Source organism: Macaca mulatta, chromosome 7 (genome assembly GCF_049350105.2).
Source record: "Macaca mulatta isolate MMU2019108-1 chromosome 7, T2T-MMU8v2.0, whole genome shotgun sequence".
NCBI lineage: Eukaryota > Metazoa > Chordata > Mammalia > Primates > Cercopithecidae > Macaca > Macaca mulatta.
The window spans coordinates 148,941,140-148,957,234 of record NC_133412.1 but is presented as its reverse complement, the minus strand read 5'-3'; the positions used below and the strand labels follow the sequence as shown (position 1 = coordinate 148,957,234).

The 16,095-nt window shown below is 36.3% G+C and overlaps 1 protein-coding gene across 50 annotated transcripts in view; it reads right to left on the bottom strand.

The window, feature by feature from the left end:
- The window catches only part of TTLL5 (tubulin tyrosine ligase like 5), a 290,959-nt gene that overhangs the window by 204,297 nt on the left and 70,567 nt on the right, over nucleotides 1–16,095 (bottom strand). For 28 of the 50 annotated variants that reach the window (XR_003731645.2, XR_013396464.1, XM_015144156.3 and 25 more), the window contains exons 14-18: nucleotides 15,816–15,877; nucleotides 14,579–14,673; nucleotides 12,260–12,301; nucleotides 4,748–4,861; nucleotides 4,375–4,466 (exon numbers count right to left, since the gene is read on the bottom strand). Coding sequence is in view for 48 of the 50 variants with exons in the window: in XM_015144156.3 (XP_014999642.1) it covers nucleotides 4,375–4,466; nucleotides 4,748–4,861; nucleotides 12,260–12,301; nucleotides 14,579–14,673; nucleotides 15,816–15,877 (405 nt within the window). In the remaining 2 variants the exon portion in view is untranslated. The remainder of the gene's footprint in view (nucleotides 1–4,374; nucleotides 4,467–4,747; nucleotides 4,862–12,259; nucleotides 12,302–14,578; nucleotides 14,674–15,815; nucleotides 15,878–16,095) is intronic. The other 22 variants (XM_077941495.1, XM_077941497.1, XM_077941518.1 and 19 more) reach the window with 1 other exon arrangement.

The window sequence follows — 16,095 nt, the reverse complement described above, 5'->3', positions numbered from 1 at the left end:
TGTAAGTAATTTTCCATAAACATACTGTTAACTGTCAACCGACAGGGATCCCACCTGATATTTATTTTATATGCCAAAGAACTAAGCATAGCGCTAGACATTTGTTGATAATATATATGTATTAATAAAATGGCACATTTGTTAGTAGATAAACATATCTGCCACATTCTATGTAAAGGCAGTTCAATTAATATGAATATTAATTGAGCCTCTTTTCTCAGAATGCACCAAGAGAGTTAGAGTAACTTACCAATGTGATTGGTAATTTAGGAAAAATAAACAGAAAATGATGTACTGAGCACCTCTCTTTTTTCTCTTGGGAGCTACTCCCCCCTTAGGAAATACATATCCTCTACTGCTCCTATAGGGTCAGCACTCTCCATACATGGCTCAGACCAACCTTGCTTACAATAGGAATATAAGTCTGTCCAATTCTGAAGCTTAACAGGAAGTGCATTTGCTTGCAGACAGTTATAATCAATTCCCCCAACCTACACTTTATCAGTAAAAAATAAAGTATTTTGGTTTCCATCTATTTTAGTCCTTGTTTTATTTCTCAACTGGTTCAAAACCAACCTAGTAAAGAAAGGTATCATTGTTGGACTTCCTTAAGAGACCCCAAGATTATTTGAAATTGATTCCATAGAAAAAGATACTCAAAGTAAGGTCCTATATCTTGAAATACTCAAAAGTAAAGGGTCCCCCTTTCATTAATTAAAATATATGCTTTCCAGGAAATGCAAAAATTCAAATTTTTAAAAAAACATTTCTATATATATATATATATACATATATATATATATATAATTTTCAAGAAAACCCATGTAATATTTTTCTGTTGAATTCCTAGGTCTTCATAAAGTATAACTACATGAATAGCATATTTTAAAAGATAAAAGGATGATTTCTCTATGAACAGCTAGGTTTTCAAAACAAGCAAATTTTATAAAATGGCTTTTTCTTTTATTCTTCTAAGTTCTACCTCTGTACTTAGAACCACGAACATCCCAACTAGGTTAAAATGCAGTCACCAGAGGAAGAAAGTGTGTTGCCTATAAACAAGTACAAAGAGTCTCAACCTTATTAGCAATCATAGAAATGCAAATCAAGACCAAAATAAGATATTTTACTCCCACTAGATGGACAAAACTTAAGAAGTCCGACAGTATTGCAATTGGAGAAGATATGGATCAAGAGACTCTCTCATACATTGCTGATAGTTTACACAGTCACTTTGGGAAACAATTCAGCATTACCTTTTTTCCTAAAGCATTATCTTTTAAAACAGAACATTCACATGTTTTAAGGCACTGAGCCTATATAAAAACTTCAGCAAGGGATCTGAAATGAGCAACACCAAGCCACTTACTGGTTCATATATTTTAAGTCCCAGTAATTCCACTCCTAGATACATGCCCAGCAGACACATACAAGAATATTTGTACCACGGCTGTCCTTAAGAGCAAAAGCCCAGAAATAAGTCAAATCCTCAACAATAGGAGAACAGAAAAATTAACAGCAATATAAACACACAGTAAATATAATAAAGCACTGAAAAAAATGAACTGTAAATATATGTAGCATGAACCTGAATTATAAAATGCTGAATGAAAAAAGCAAGAGTACATAGAACATGTCTTTTTTTTTTTTTTTTAAGAAAAAGTTTTAAAGTGATTAAAACAAAGCAATAGAATTCTGCTTCTATACATGAGAGGATAACTGTTACAGGACAAGCTCTCCTACCATAAACAGCTAGAAAAGTTTACAAGTTATTCAAAATAACTATTTTTTATTAAACAACTGGCAGCACAGGACTGTGATCTCTGACAGAGGGAAATACACGAAGTACAACTGCCCTACATTTCTGCCTAAAGGCAATTTCCAGACTATATAGAAAGAGAGGAAATGCAAATAGAGCATAACTGTCTCTGAAAAGAGATAACAGAAATTAGATTTCTAGGGAGTGGCTAGACTGTTCAAAGCAACGTCCTGGAGAAGAAGTTGTGCAGAAGAAGATATCCAAAAATCATCATGAGGGACCCCTTGAATCTTCGGGTGAAAACAAATCTGCTTAGGTATAGCGTGAAAGTCCACAAGGCTGAGTAAAGTGCAACTATCAGAATAAAGAACAAATTAAGGAGAAGGTAAGGTGTAAGCTGAATAATTCCCAGAGTTCACATGAGGTTGCAAATTGAGTTTCCACCAGACAGAATGAAAAGATCTCACTGATCGTGGGGGTAATTTAACAGACACCCCAAGAGAGTCTTTAGTGGAGGAGCTAACCTGGGTCTAGACAAAAAGCTACTATAAACGAACCATAACAGTGTTTAAAAATAAACCGGAAAAAGATAAGCTGATCTACAAGTAACTTAAGTGCCTGACCAAAAAAAAACAAAAAAACAAAAGGGGTTAAAGAAGACAATAAAATCCAAACACTAAACAATATAACATTTGCAATGTCTAGCATTCAATTAAAAAAATTACTGTACATGTGAAGAAACAAAAATGTAACCCATAAACATGATGAAAATCAGTCAATAGAAAGAGACCCCAAAATGACAGATAACAGAAAAAGATATTTTAAAACATTTATTATAAGTATTATAACATGTAAACAAAAATGTAAAGGAAATCACGAATATAACGAAAAAGAGAAAAAGGAGACACAAAAACTGATGAAAAATAAAATATCTGAAATGAAAATTTCACTTAATAGAGGATTAGGCACTGCAGACAAAATGATGAATGACCTTAGAGACACACACAAATACAAAACCATCCCAAACTAAAGAAAGAGAGAAAAAAATGTCTGAAAAAACATGAGCACAGCCAGATTTGTGGTAAAATATAAACTAAGTCAACATGTAACCAGAGTCTCAAAAGAAGACAGGAAAGGAGAACATTAGAAAAAAATATTTGAAAAAATAAAGGCCAAAAGTTTTCCAAATTTGAATAAAACTATAAACCCATAGATGAAGAAGCTCAATGAATCCCAAGCACAAGAAACATGAAGAAAATGACACCAAGGCACATCATAATCAAACTGCTGAAAATCAGTTGTGGCCAAGCACAGTGTCTCGCACCTATAAACTCAGCACTTTGGGAGGCCAAGGCAGATGGATCACTTGAGCTCAGGAGTTCAAGACCAGCTTGGGCAACAAGGGGAGACCCCCATCTCTATAAAAAATACAAAAATGAGTCATGCACATTGGCATGCACCTGTAGTCCCAGCTACCTGGCAGGCTGAGGTGGCAGGATAGCTTGAAGTGAAGCCCAGAAAGCCGAGGTTGCAGTAAGCCAAGATTGTGCCACTGCATTCCAGTCTGGGCAACAAAGTGAGACCCTGTCTCCAAAAAAAAAAAAAAAAAAAAGAAAGAAAAGAAAAAAGAAAGAAAAGAAAAGAGGAAATCAGTTACAAAGAGATAATTCTAAAAGCAAACTGAGAAAAAAAGACATTATGCATAGAAGAACAAAGACAATAATTGCTGTATGCTTCTCATCAGAAAAATGCAAGCCTGAAAATGACAAAAAGACATTTTAAAGGTGCTGGGAATTGTACATGAATGGTCACAGCAGCTTTCTTCAAAAGAGACCATAACTGAACACAACCCAAACGTTCTACAATAGATGAGTGGTATATTCTGGTATATTCAACTAATTCTGGTATATTCAAACAATGAAATAGTATATAATAATAATAAAGAATGAACTATTCTTCATAAACCAACACATATGAATATGAAAAACACTATGCTGAACAAAAGAGTCCAGATACAAAAGAGTACATACTGTATGATTCCATTTATGTGGAACTGTGGAAAAACCGTAATGACAGAAGGCAGATCATAATGTCTGAAGCCTGGGGTCATGTGGAGGATTGAATATAAAAGGGGATAAAGAGGGCTATGAGGGTGATGGAAATATTTTATATCTTCATTTTGGTGGTAGCAGTGGTTAAACTGGTGCCTACTGTTGCCAAAAATCATCTTCAAATTGTACATTTAAAATAGATGCATTTTACTGCATGTAAACTAGATCTCAATAAAACAGTATATTGCTTAGACATACATACAGATAAAACAATTTTTTTTTCAAATCAAAGTAATGATAAACACAAAGTTTAAGACAGTGTCGGACCCTGGGATAGGAAGCTACTTAGGAGGGAGGCAGGGAAGTAAAAGGGAGAAATAATACACAGGTATATTAAATTACTGTCAATAATCTAGTTCTTGGGTTGGGTAATATTAATAATATTATAAATAAACAAAATAAGAAAAGCATCATTGGGGGGAGCAATGATGACAGTGTATCACAATTAATCTAATTCTATAGACCTCAGGTAAAGAATAAAAAAAAAAAAGGTAGTCACCTCACCCATATATTTCCCATGTCTCAGACGTAGGAAATATGCGAATAAATCCACCTCTCCGATCATTCTCCTCCTTCACCCTCCGTAAAACTTTGATCTAGATGAAAAATAAGATAAAATGAGTACCTATTTTGACAACTGGAGTCCATGTGGCTATAGGACAAAGGAAGATACTTATGACTCAAGAATGTGAAAGCAGCATGAAGGGAGAAATTAATTCCATTTAAAATGTTCTTCCCTAAGAAAACATTTCTCCCATCTTGAATCTTTCTCTTTTCAATGTAAGATATGAGTTTGTCATGAATATTATGAATCACTCACTACTTTTTGCTAAAACCTGTGTTACCCCACAAAAGCCTAAAATGAACTTATCTTTACCTCCTCCATTGACAGACCAAGCACAGAACCACCCAACTTCCCTGGCCCTTTCTCCCGGGCTGAGCCCACGAGGTTTTTCATTTCCGCATCACTGGCAGAGAGTGGACGGGAACGCTAAGGAGAAGAAAATGAAAATAGTAAAAACAATTTTTTAAGCTTTTATTATTCCTCATTATCCTGTTCATTCCCTCAACCTCATTATCTTTCCTAAGATATATAAGCTCAAATTCACAGACCACTTCCTGTAATTAATCTCAGCCTGGAACCCCGGAAAACAGATGAAAGCTAATAAACTCAAAGGCAAGAGGAGAAAACAGAATAGTAAAAGAACACTATGGGTTGAGAGAGTAAAGAGAAGAAAGAAAGAATAAGGTCTACGTGACTTTCTAAGCTAGTATTTAACCCAAACCTTGGTTTTAGAGTACATCCAATACTTCAAGGATATGGAAGTTTCTCAATACTCAATAAAATCCCAATAGAAAAATAAATAAAATAAATAAATAAATAAATAAATAAATAAAATAAAAATCTCAATAGAAAAATAAATGTGATTTATTTCAGTGAGTATACTCTTTTCAGCACAGGAGATGAAGAATTAAGAAAACTGAGACATAAGACACAAAACCAAGGAACAATCTATTATATCTAAAATGAAAAAGTTGGGCTGTGAAATGTTTTACAATTTGTGGGGGAAATATTGAGATGAGAGTCATCAGTGACACAGAAAAGAGCTGTGGCCAAAAGGCTATCACTGTGGTTGCTGGACTTCAAGAGGTCTGGAATAAGGGTGACTACCCTGGGTACTCCAAGAAGGCAGCCAAATGGGCCCTGTTCATCACTGATCCCAGAAGAGGATCTCAGCTATTTTAGCTTCTACATGATGATGAGGGAGGTCATCTGAAAACACAAGTTTTAAGTGATTTTGATTTTATGCGAGTGGAGAAATAGGAAGGTAAAAAAGGAAGTCAGCATAAAAGCATGATAATACACTATTATTGAAATAGATGACGTGACAGACAAAAATAAGACAAATCTGCCAAGTAGAAAGAGTAAGAAAGAATTCGCCCACTATGGGTGCAAATTGTCCTCCTGATTCTTAGAAGTAACTTCAACCAGAGAGCGGCAGCCCCATTGTCACCAGGTATTATTTGTCTTTCTCTATTTGTAGAATATCTATTCAAAGGCATTTTGGTAACTAACTTTTGGCCTTTTTAGCAACACCCGTTGTTATGGACTGAATGTTGGTTTCTCTCAAAAATTCTCATGTTGAAGTCCTAACCTCCAATGTGATAGCATTTGGAGACGGGGCTTTTGGAAGGTAATTAAAGTCAGATGAAGTCGTGAGAGTGGGGCCCTGGTGTAATGGGATTAGTGTCCTTATGAGATGGTGGCCAGGCGCGGTGGCTCATGCCTGTAATCCCAGTAATTTGGGAGGCCAAGGTGGGCGGATCACGAGGTCAGGAGATCAAGACCACCCTAGCTAACATGGTGAAACCCCGCCTCCACTAAAAATACAAAAAATTAGCTGGGCATGGTGGCAGGTGGCTGTAGTCCCAGCTACTCGGGAGGCTGAGGCAGGAGAATGGTGTGAACCCAGAAGGCGGAGCGTGCAGTCAGCTGAAATCACGCCACTGCACTCCAGCCTGGGCAACTCCAGCCAGTGTATGTACAAAGAAGAGGCCATGTGAGCATACAACAAAATAGAGACCTACAAGCTAATAGAAAAAAGCCTTAGAATGAAGCCTACCTTGCCCCACCTTGATCTTGGATTTCTCAGCCTTCAGACTGTGAGAAATAAATTTCTGTTGTTTAAGCCACCCAGTCTATGGTATTTTGTTATGGCAGCCTGAGCAGACTAATATATTCATGTACACGAATAACCAACCATGGATGGTTTTATCTTTGGACACAAGAGAGACCAACTAACCAATCTCCAAAGCTACCATGGGAGTTATAAAAGCTAACTTTTCTGATCAGCAACTACATGATGGATACCTATATCAAGAAAACCATGAAATCAACAGATGTAAGCAACATGTGAAGTGCAGGGGCTTTTACTGTGGTATCTTCAACATCCAGAACAATATACTGTACTTGGCATGAAGTCAATCAAGAAATATTGGTTGAACAAACAAATAAGTGAAAGTGCTGACATCAATCACGGCTAGAAGTAAACTTTGCAGAAGGATTTCGGGAAATATTTTTACTTACTCAATCTCTGGGAATACATTAAACAGTAGATGTTAAAATGAGAGGGTTTATAAGGGAAAGTTGAAAGATTTAGGAAGGAAACAAATATAAATAATATAACCACTGTTTATAAATCTTTGAAAAGTGTGAATGCTTATTTAATGTACAATTTGGAAAAGCCAAAAATATTAAATGGATAGTTTAAGGACTTTTCTCGTGACCACACACGAGATTTATTGTTTGCCAAAAAATACTTATCTAGTTCACGCATGACAGCCTCTCTGATCATAAAGCCACTGGCAAAGCCTAGTGCTGTGGCTCACACCTGTAATCCCAGCACTTTGGGAGGCCAAGACGGGTGGATCACCTGAGTTCAGGAGTTCGAGACCAATCATGGCCAACATGGTGAAACCTCGTCTCTACTCAAAATACAAAATTAGCTGGGCGTGGTGGCACATGCCTGTGGTCTCAACTACGTAAGAGGCTGAGGCAAGAGAATCGCTTGGACCCTGGAGGCGGAGGTTGCAGTGAGCCAAGACTGCCCCATTGCACTCCAGCCTGGGTGACAAAAGCAAAACTCTGTCTCAAAAAACAAACAAACAAAAAAAAAAACAAAACAATAAAGCCACTGGCAGTTGTCCTCTAAAGTTAAGTAGCTTTCTTACATGACACTATCTAAGGGCCTCAAATCTCAAATTACGTAAAGAGAGTGTAAGAAATAAGCATTCATGTAAATGATATGATAAAAATAGGTATTTTTATTAAGCATTTAAGAACAGAAAGAATGTTACTTAGACGGTTAATAAACTGAAAGCTATATCAAAGTTTAATTAAAAGTATTTAAAGAAAAAGTTATTAACTATTAAACAGATTAAGAAATGCCTGGCTGTATTTAAAAGAACAGGGTTCGAATCACTATTGAATAACACCTAATGAGAACCTCCAATTCCTGGATATTGTTTTTAATGGTTTTTTAATATTCCTGGCTTCTAGAAATTGAGATAATGATGTGGCAACCTTCTCCTACTAACCTAATGTGGTTTCTCTAACCAATGAATTAGCACCCCAAAACTCTTAAAACTTCTCTGCCAATCACTTTCAAAGAGCTGTCTCCCATATACATTCACAACCACTCCTTTGTTACAGCCTACAATTCCAGGTCTAGCTACTGCGTACATATTTGTGAACTGTTTGGGGTCGGGTAGAGGCACGTAGGAATTCAGGTCTGTGCTTCTAGTTGGGGTATTTAAGCACTCTGAGAAAGGTGTATAATTCTGTGACCTGAATTACAGACACAGATAAAAGAAAAGGCAGAGAAAGAGAGAAGAGAAGAAGAAAGGATAAGGAGGACAGAAAAAAAGAAAATAAACGCTTATGAGTGTTGAGGAGACATACTTGGAGATTAAAAACAAAGCAAAGGTAAAAAAAAAAAAAAAAAGGAATCAGACTGATATGAAAGGCCATCAAGACTATCAAAAACAAGGCAAAACAGTCCAAATGCAAGTCTTTCTGCAGTTTTGCCTTTGGGCATATCAACTACATTCTCTGAGTGGTAGATATAATAAATCCACACATTTCCATGAGTTGACTGAATATACTAAGGAAATAAGGGTCCTCTGAACTTAGAGAGGAGAACCATTGCCTCTGGCTAAAAGATACATGATTTAGATATCCAGTGCTCAGATAAATTATAAACTGTCAAATTACTGTCAAGTTAAGAATTCTGCCATGCAACATGCACCAAAGATAAATTTATCAATACTACAACTTACGATTCAGAAATCTTCCCAGAGAAGAAATCTTACATATCTAACCGTCATTGCTAAGGAACAACTGGCTGAAAATGTGAAATTACTGAGACAAGGAACCACCAGTCTCCACTCAATCAAAGAAGTAAGAAACAGATGTTGAATCAGAAAATGACACTCAGCCTAAAAAAAGCTGGCAAGTACCAGTGATGAGAAGAACTTAACAAAATGTGGAATGGGGAAAAATGGCAAGATATCCTAAGAATATATCATAATTGAGGGGCAAAAATAAAATTTGCTTGACAGAGAACACATGCAAAGAATAAAAATCTCCCAATGCAGTTTTACAAAGTTTGGAATTCTTCATTAAAAGCAAAGGAACTAGAAATAGCTCAATTTATATGTGATACATTTTACCATCTAAAAAACAAAATGTAAAATCAAATTTAAAAGCAAAATGAATGCTATCAAATGAAAGAAAACAAATGGAAAAGACCACATTATCAATAAATCTGAGTGGAAATGGACCAAAAAAAAATGGTTTCTGAGAGAAGGTTTAAACATATTGATAATCAGGGTATACTTCGAAACTGGCGGATGGAGGGGAGAAAGTAAGTAGGCTTGTGTAACAGTAAAAAATAAAATAAAAAGAGATATGCAACATCTAGAAATTTGGAATAAATGTAAGCCAGCAGATCTGAGAGACATGCATTGTGTTATTAAGGAAATCGGCTTTAAAAACAAACAAACAAAACTTACCAAAACCACTTATAATTATGTCTGAAAAATTGTGAAGAACTGAGGAGGCACCAGATTAGAAAAAAACCAAATGAGGTACTAATTTTCAAAAATGTAAGAAATTTGCTCCTGGTGGTTGCTGCCTGGTAAATCTAACTTGAATCCCTAGTAAAATAATGGAACAAATATTAAAAGCAAAAAATCCCTAATAATTTAGAGGATTATGGGCTTATGAAGAATAGTATGGAGAATGCTTTACTTTAAAACATGCTTTAAAAGTTTGATTTTTAGGACAAGATTTTTAAAAGGGGAACTATAGCAATATATTAAATGTCTTTGGATTTTAGAGAAGCATTTGAGAAAATTTCATACAATTTTTATTCTAAATTATATTTCCAGTTGGGGGTTAGTGCCAGAATATAACACATCAACAAAAACTGAAAACAGTGTAACTGTAAGATAAATAGCAGTGAATCAAACAAAAGAGCATTTGTGGAGGATGGCAAATGTGAAAAACATGACTACAAACAGGTGAATATCAAAATAACAAGAGATCGTGACAATGGGAAAATCAAGACTCAAAAGTGTGAAGGGGAGTAAATCTTCTTAGTAAAAACTACATGTCTAGCACTTATCCTGAATATTTTACCTCTATTTTATCATTTCTTTCTCACCAGAACTTCATGTATATATTATTATCCCCACATAACAGATGTGGGAATTGAGCCTCGGAGAGGTAAGAGAACTTGCCCAAAGGTCTAATTGCTAGTTTTTGGCAGAGCTAAAATTTGAATCCAGGTCTATCTGACTGTAAAAGTCCATATTCTTTCCACAGTACCATGCAATACAATTTCTGGTGAGTGGAAAATTTGAACCATGGACATTAAAGAGAAAGGAGAAATATAGAGATAATGGTTTAAAAAGGAAAAGGCAGAAAAAGGGCAAAAACTAAGAGAATTCACAATCTGACAGCAACAGAAAAAGAAAGCTTGATACAGTCAAAAACAGAGTCAAAAAAGTCAGAACAGAGACTTTTTTTTTTACTTAACTCCCATGAAAATACCTGTGAAGTTAAGAGTGCTTCGTTAACAGAAAGACAATGACAAAATAGAACATTGCAAAGAACAATAAAAGTCAAAGAATTCAACTTGTATAAAGCTGGCTGATTAAAGCCAGAAAGGCTTGATGTCGTGTAAGCAAGTGTTCAAATACATCACTATTAAAGAGAGGTCTTGCTCTCCAACAAGCCTATTACAACCTATGGGAATTCAAGCAATGCAACTAGATGTAATGGAATTAAAATTGATAATGAGAAATTAAGATTAGAATTACATATCAAAAGCTGGGCATGGTGGCTCACGTCTGCAATCCCAGCACTTTGGGAGGGCTGAGGCGGGCAGATCGCTTGAGCTCAGGAGTTCCAGACTAACTTGGAACCCTCGAAACCCTCATCTCTATCAAAAATACAAAAAATTAGCCAGGTGTGGTGGTGTGCACCTATAGTCCTAGCTACTCAGGAGGCTGAGGTGGGAGGATCACCTGAGCCCAGGAAGTCCAGGCTGTAGTGAGCTGTGACCGCGTCACTGCACTCCAGCCTGGGTGATGGAGTGACACCCTGTCTCACATAAACAAGTAAAAATAAATTAGAATTACATATCAAAAACACTTCTTTAGAGCCAAATGCCACAGGCTATGAAAGAGTACTCCTTTCCTAACGTACTCCTTTCAGTACATTAGTTCCAGGTATATTTAGAATATAAGCTCTTTGGAGTCAACAGCCTTATTTTGTTGTTTTTTGCCATGGGAGCAGCTAGCATACTTAGGTATTTACTAAATATAAAATACTACATATTATAAAGTTTCGAATTCTACCAACTAAGCACCAAAACTCATACTACAGAACAACATTAATCAGTTACTGAATATTAGACAAGGCATCCAGTAAGTTATTTTTCATTTCGTGGATTCACATAAACCATATAAATCACTTTATCAGAAACAGTAGCTAAGAAAGTTACAAGTCAAGCATTCAAGCTTACCAGAAATTGCATCAGAGAGTACAAATGCCAAAATAAATATATTGGAGCTTTTTGCTAAACAATAGTTGCAGTGACATATTTATATATGAGAATATCTATATCCCTCATACTAAAACATCAAATAGCAGGCACAGGACCCCCACTGCTAGCCTATTACTTCAAAAACAATTTTTAAAATCTGTGCAGAAGAAAGCAATGGTTAATCTCAAACACTGCTAACAAAAACAGAAAGAAAGCAAATGCTGATTATTCAGAAAGAAAGATGTTTGTATTTCAAAGGTAGCATCTGAGACACTATTGTGGCAGAGCTTCTAAGATTTATAAACCGCAAATCACTACATATTTGAAATGTCACCTGTTAAGGAACGCAAATACAACCCAACACCCAATGTGAAAACATTTCCAGTATTAAGCTATAGACAACAGTATGTTTCGTAAAATGTCTGGAAAAAAAAAAATGAAGTTCATTTGTGAACTGGAAATTTTCCTTCCTGGAATATTTTGGTCAAAGTGATAGATATGCCTTTAAGCACCTGTTCATCATTTAAATTCAACAGCCTCCATCTCGGTATAATCACTATCAGGAAAAGAGGATCCCTAAGTTCCTGTATCCTCTACTCTTATATTCTATAACCAAAAAGACTTCTATGCATTTATTTTCATTTATTTTGTTAATAAACTGCGCAAAAAAATAGGTACATAAAAATATGTACCATGAAAAACTAACGCTAAAAAACTTTCCATTTGGAGAATGAAAATAAAATTTGAATGAAGTTTCCAAAAGATCTAGAACTTACCTGCTTGGCCTTTGATGACTGAAACTGTGCAGATACTGGACGCTATAAAACACAGAAAAATGGAATAAACCCTTATCTTCTCCTAATATGCCTACATTTTCCATCTCATAGATCTATGATATAAAAAAGGAAAAAATAATCTCCAAGCAGAAACTAAAAGCAAGAGCCCTACACTTTGTAGTTGGAAGGTTAGAACATTTATTATCTTTCACACTGCTTTCTCCTATGCCATATATATTCCAGCTTCAACTTCTAACCACTGAGGGCACAATCCTACTGCCAGATACTGAAGATCCTGAAGTCAACTAGTCCACCTGACAAACTGGTTTCACACAGTACACATAACTAATCTACAGTTCCTTTAGGCTTTATATAAGTGTCCTGTAGGCTGCTTATGGATGAAATCATGCCATTACCTACCAATTGGCAAAATAAACATTGAATAGATTTTCTTGAGTTTGCAAAGAGTTGCCAATAAAGCTGAAAGGCAAACTAAGAAAAGGGATCAATTCATCCAAGATTGGCAATACACTACTTCTAGAAGTGAAACCTGGCAGAAACTATGTTAAAGCTGCACAGAAATGTTCATGATCCTTTACACATAATCCTGTGGTTCCTGCCACAGATACTGCAGGAAACAATTTGCAAAGGAATGTGACTGCCTAAATTAAGTTTTCCTAGTATACCTAGGTTAATCCTCTACTTTTCCTTATTAAAAATTAAAGAAAACCTTTTGATCTGTGATGATGCACTGATCAAGTACAACCCTGGTAAGTGATTTTATATCTAATCCAAGATAATAGCCTTTAAAATACAGTACACTCTGTTCCACATCCCAACATTAATTAGGGAATAATTCTACAGCATGGGGTCATAGATAGGCAAAGACTGAATCTAGCTCAAAGACATGTTATGCTTGGCCTGCAAAGTATTGTTTCTAATGAAGTGGCTGCCAATATTTAAAAGTAACATTTCTGATTTCTCTTGACAATAGGAAGATCTCATAACACCTGGCCCACACTTATGCATGAGAGTAATTAGCTAGAGCACATCAGTAAAACAGCCACACCTTTCAGATGAGGTATGCCCGCTCCAGTTTACCTCAGTCATATCACTCTTAGCTGTTTTACACCTGCCTCTATTTACTCATTTATATTACCTGCCTGCAGGCCCTCTAGGCACTTGAGTTTGAAAACCCTGTTCTAATAAAAAATTATCTGAATAAATAATAGCATATGAGTTTGGCAAACAGAAAATAGCACTACTCCAAATGAGACTAGCTAGCAAAAGGAACAAGAGGAGGAATGGGAGTGGAAGAAGGGAGGAAAAAAGTGAGGAGTAAAGGGTTAAGGTGGATTTGGGGCAGAGATAAAAGGAGAGGAGAAGAAAAAGAAAGAGAAAATGGGGAGTAGGAAGAAAAAGCTGCTTATGCCTTCAAAGAGTCTACAATCTGGCAGGAGAGTACAGAACAATTTAAAAGCAACAAATCAATGAATGCAAAACCATGTAGTATAGAAGAGGTAAATAAATGTTAAAATGAAAAGTAAAGGTCATGATGGATTTAATAAGAAAAGACTTCCAAAATGTCTGAGCAGGCAAAGCAATCAAACCAGAGGGGAATAGAAGAGCAAAGTGGATTTTTTTTTAAATAAGAAGAAATGTTAAAGGCCAAGAAACAAAAGTGGGAAATTAGCAGGGTCAAAACAGGCAGGGACTGACGAGATGATGGAATGAGTAAATGAAAGGATTAGCTGATTGGTTTAACTGGAACAAAAATGCAGAGTACACAAAGAATGAAGCAATGCTTGATTAATGATATTTTAGACAAGTATAAGTTTCTTTGGGCTTTTACCTCACTTATCCTCAATCAATAACTCATGATCATGGAGGGTCCTTTGAGGAGAATTACTTGTAGAGAAGATACTATTTCAAGAAAGCATCTTCTTTACAAAGCTAGTCCGAAGACCAGAAAGAACGCAGTAATGACTAAGAATTAATAGGCTCCTTCTCTGTGCCTTGTTTCTGAGCATATCAATCTGAGGTGGAAGAAAGGGTGATTTTTAAAAACAGAAAGGGAGATAATGAAAAAAGAAGCCAAGAGAAAAGACAAAACAAAAAACAGGGAGTAAGTTTGTTGGAAAATGTTGAAAGCATACGCTATTAGTCACAGATGAATATAACTGCCTCCTGTCTAGAGTGATCCCCAAATTCTCCTGCTCTAAGTGACCTCATACCCACAGTGCTTCCGTTCCCTCAGTTACATCAGCTGCCACTTCCCAGTAAGCCTCCTTCAGGCTCCCTGCTGCAGAATTGGCTTACCTGAGGTTTCTGGAAAGGGTTTCGCCTGGAAGACTCAAAGGTGGGATAAATTGGCCGGGTTGATGCCCGCTGGGCAGGATCTTGGCACACAAATCCTGAATGGGGAATGGGCAACATTAAAACCTGCCATTTTCTAAGAAATTAGCAGGTCTGGCTGCACCTTTTCTTTAGATATACAAACTCAGTTTCACTGTCATAAATATCAGAGATCTATCCTCAGGAGGATAATGCACAATTCTCCCACATGCACTCTGCTTCAACTCTGAACCACCATAACTAGAGACAAGAAAAGGGAGATATGCAGATGAATGAACCTTGCTGGTTGGGTAGCTGAAATGTGATTCTGAGTGAGAAAGAGATGCAGATTTTTGATGAACCTAAGAATAACTGCAAATCACCATTTTGAAACACACAGTTGTTAATAAAAGCAAGTTACTTTAAAGTGGCTACCTGGATGATGACTGGAAAATAAAGTTATTTTTATGAAAGCAAGTGAACAGCCTTGTCCTGTTACATGATCTACTTCTGGAACTGCAGAAGGTGGTCTATTGGCAACTTTCAAAATGGGCTTTGTAGATTATCTATGGCTTTGGAAATTGGACTTCAGCTAATTTCACTTACTTCCTAAAAAGAAGCAGATTCTCATCCAGGGAAAATAGAGTAGCTAAGTTTTATAGCATTTGTGGGTACATCAGGTACTAGTTTATCTCAAATTTATTTTATTTTCTTTTTATAGTACCTAAAAAAAAACCAACAAGCCCACAAAATACCCACCTGACTGCCCATCTCCACTTCAAAGTTTTGGCTTATCTACTTAAAATGAGATTTCTTCTTTGGGCTGCTTTGGTTATAACTACTACAGAAGGGATCACATAGAGACCAGTAGAGACTGTCTAGCAGAAATATAGCCAGTCTCCTTTGTAACAAGGCTTCTTCAGTGGGTTTTACTTTCCCAGCTTGGAGAGAAATACACCTTCTCCAGATCTTTGCTAATTCTCTTCCTCAGCTCCTAATTCCTGTGCCCCAAGTCTCAGCCTTAGTTGTGGTTCAGCCTCAGGACAGGATGGAGCCAAAGGGCATAGAAACATAAAAACATTTCCCTGAAAATATAATTTTTTAAGACAAACCATTCAGCATGGCTTAGGAATTGCCAGTTGCCAAAACCTACGGAGTCTGACAAAATGGACGCTCTAGTTAATTTTTATGTGAGTCCAGTTCAGAAAATACTACTACTCACCTACAACAGTGAACATATCTGAAATCATACTGGCTTTAATCTTTAGGTCCAGAGGTGCATCACTAACAGAACAGAGAAAGAAAAGAGCAATTGATAAGTGTGAAGGTTAACAGAATAGCCGCCCTCTAATGGGTCCCAATATAGCAAAGTTTCCAAATGTCAATGAAGAGCAACATATAAAGCCCATAAAATCCATGGGTTGGGGTGGGGGAAAAATTCTGGGCAAAAATATGAGAAATGAAATCCTGGTGTTAAATTTGTCCTCTCTAATGCAAACGCA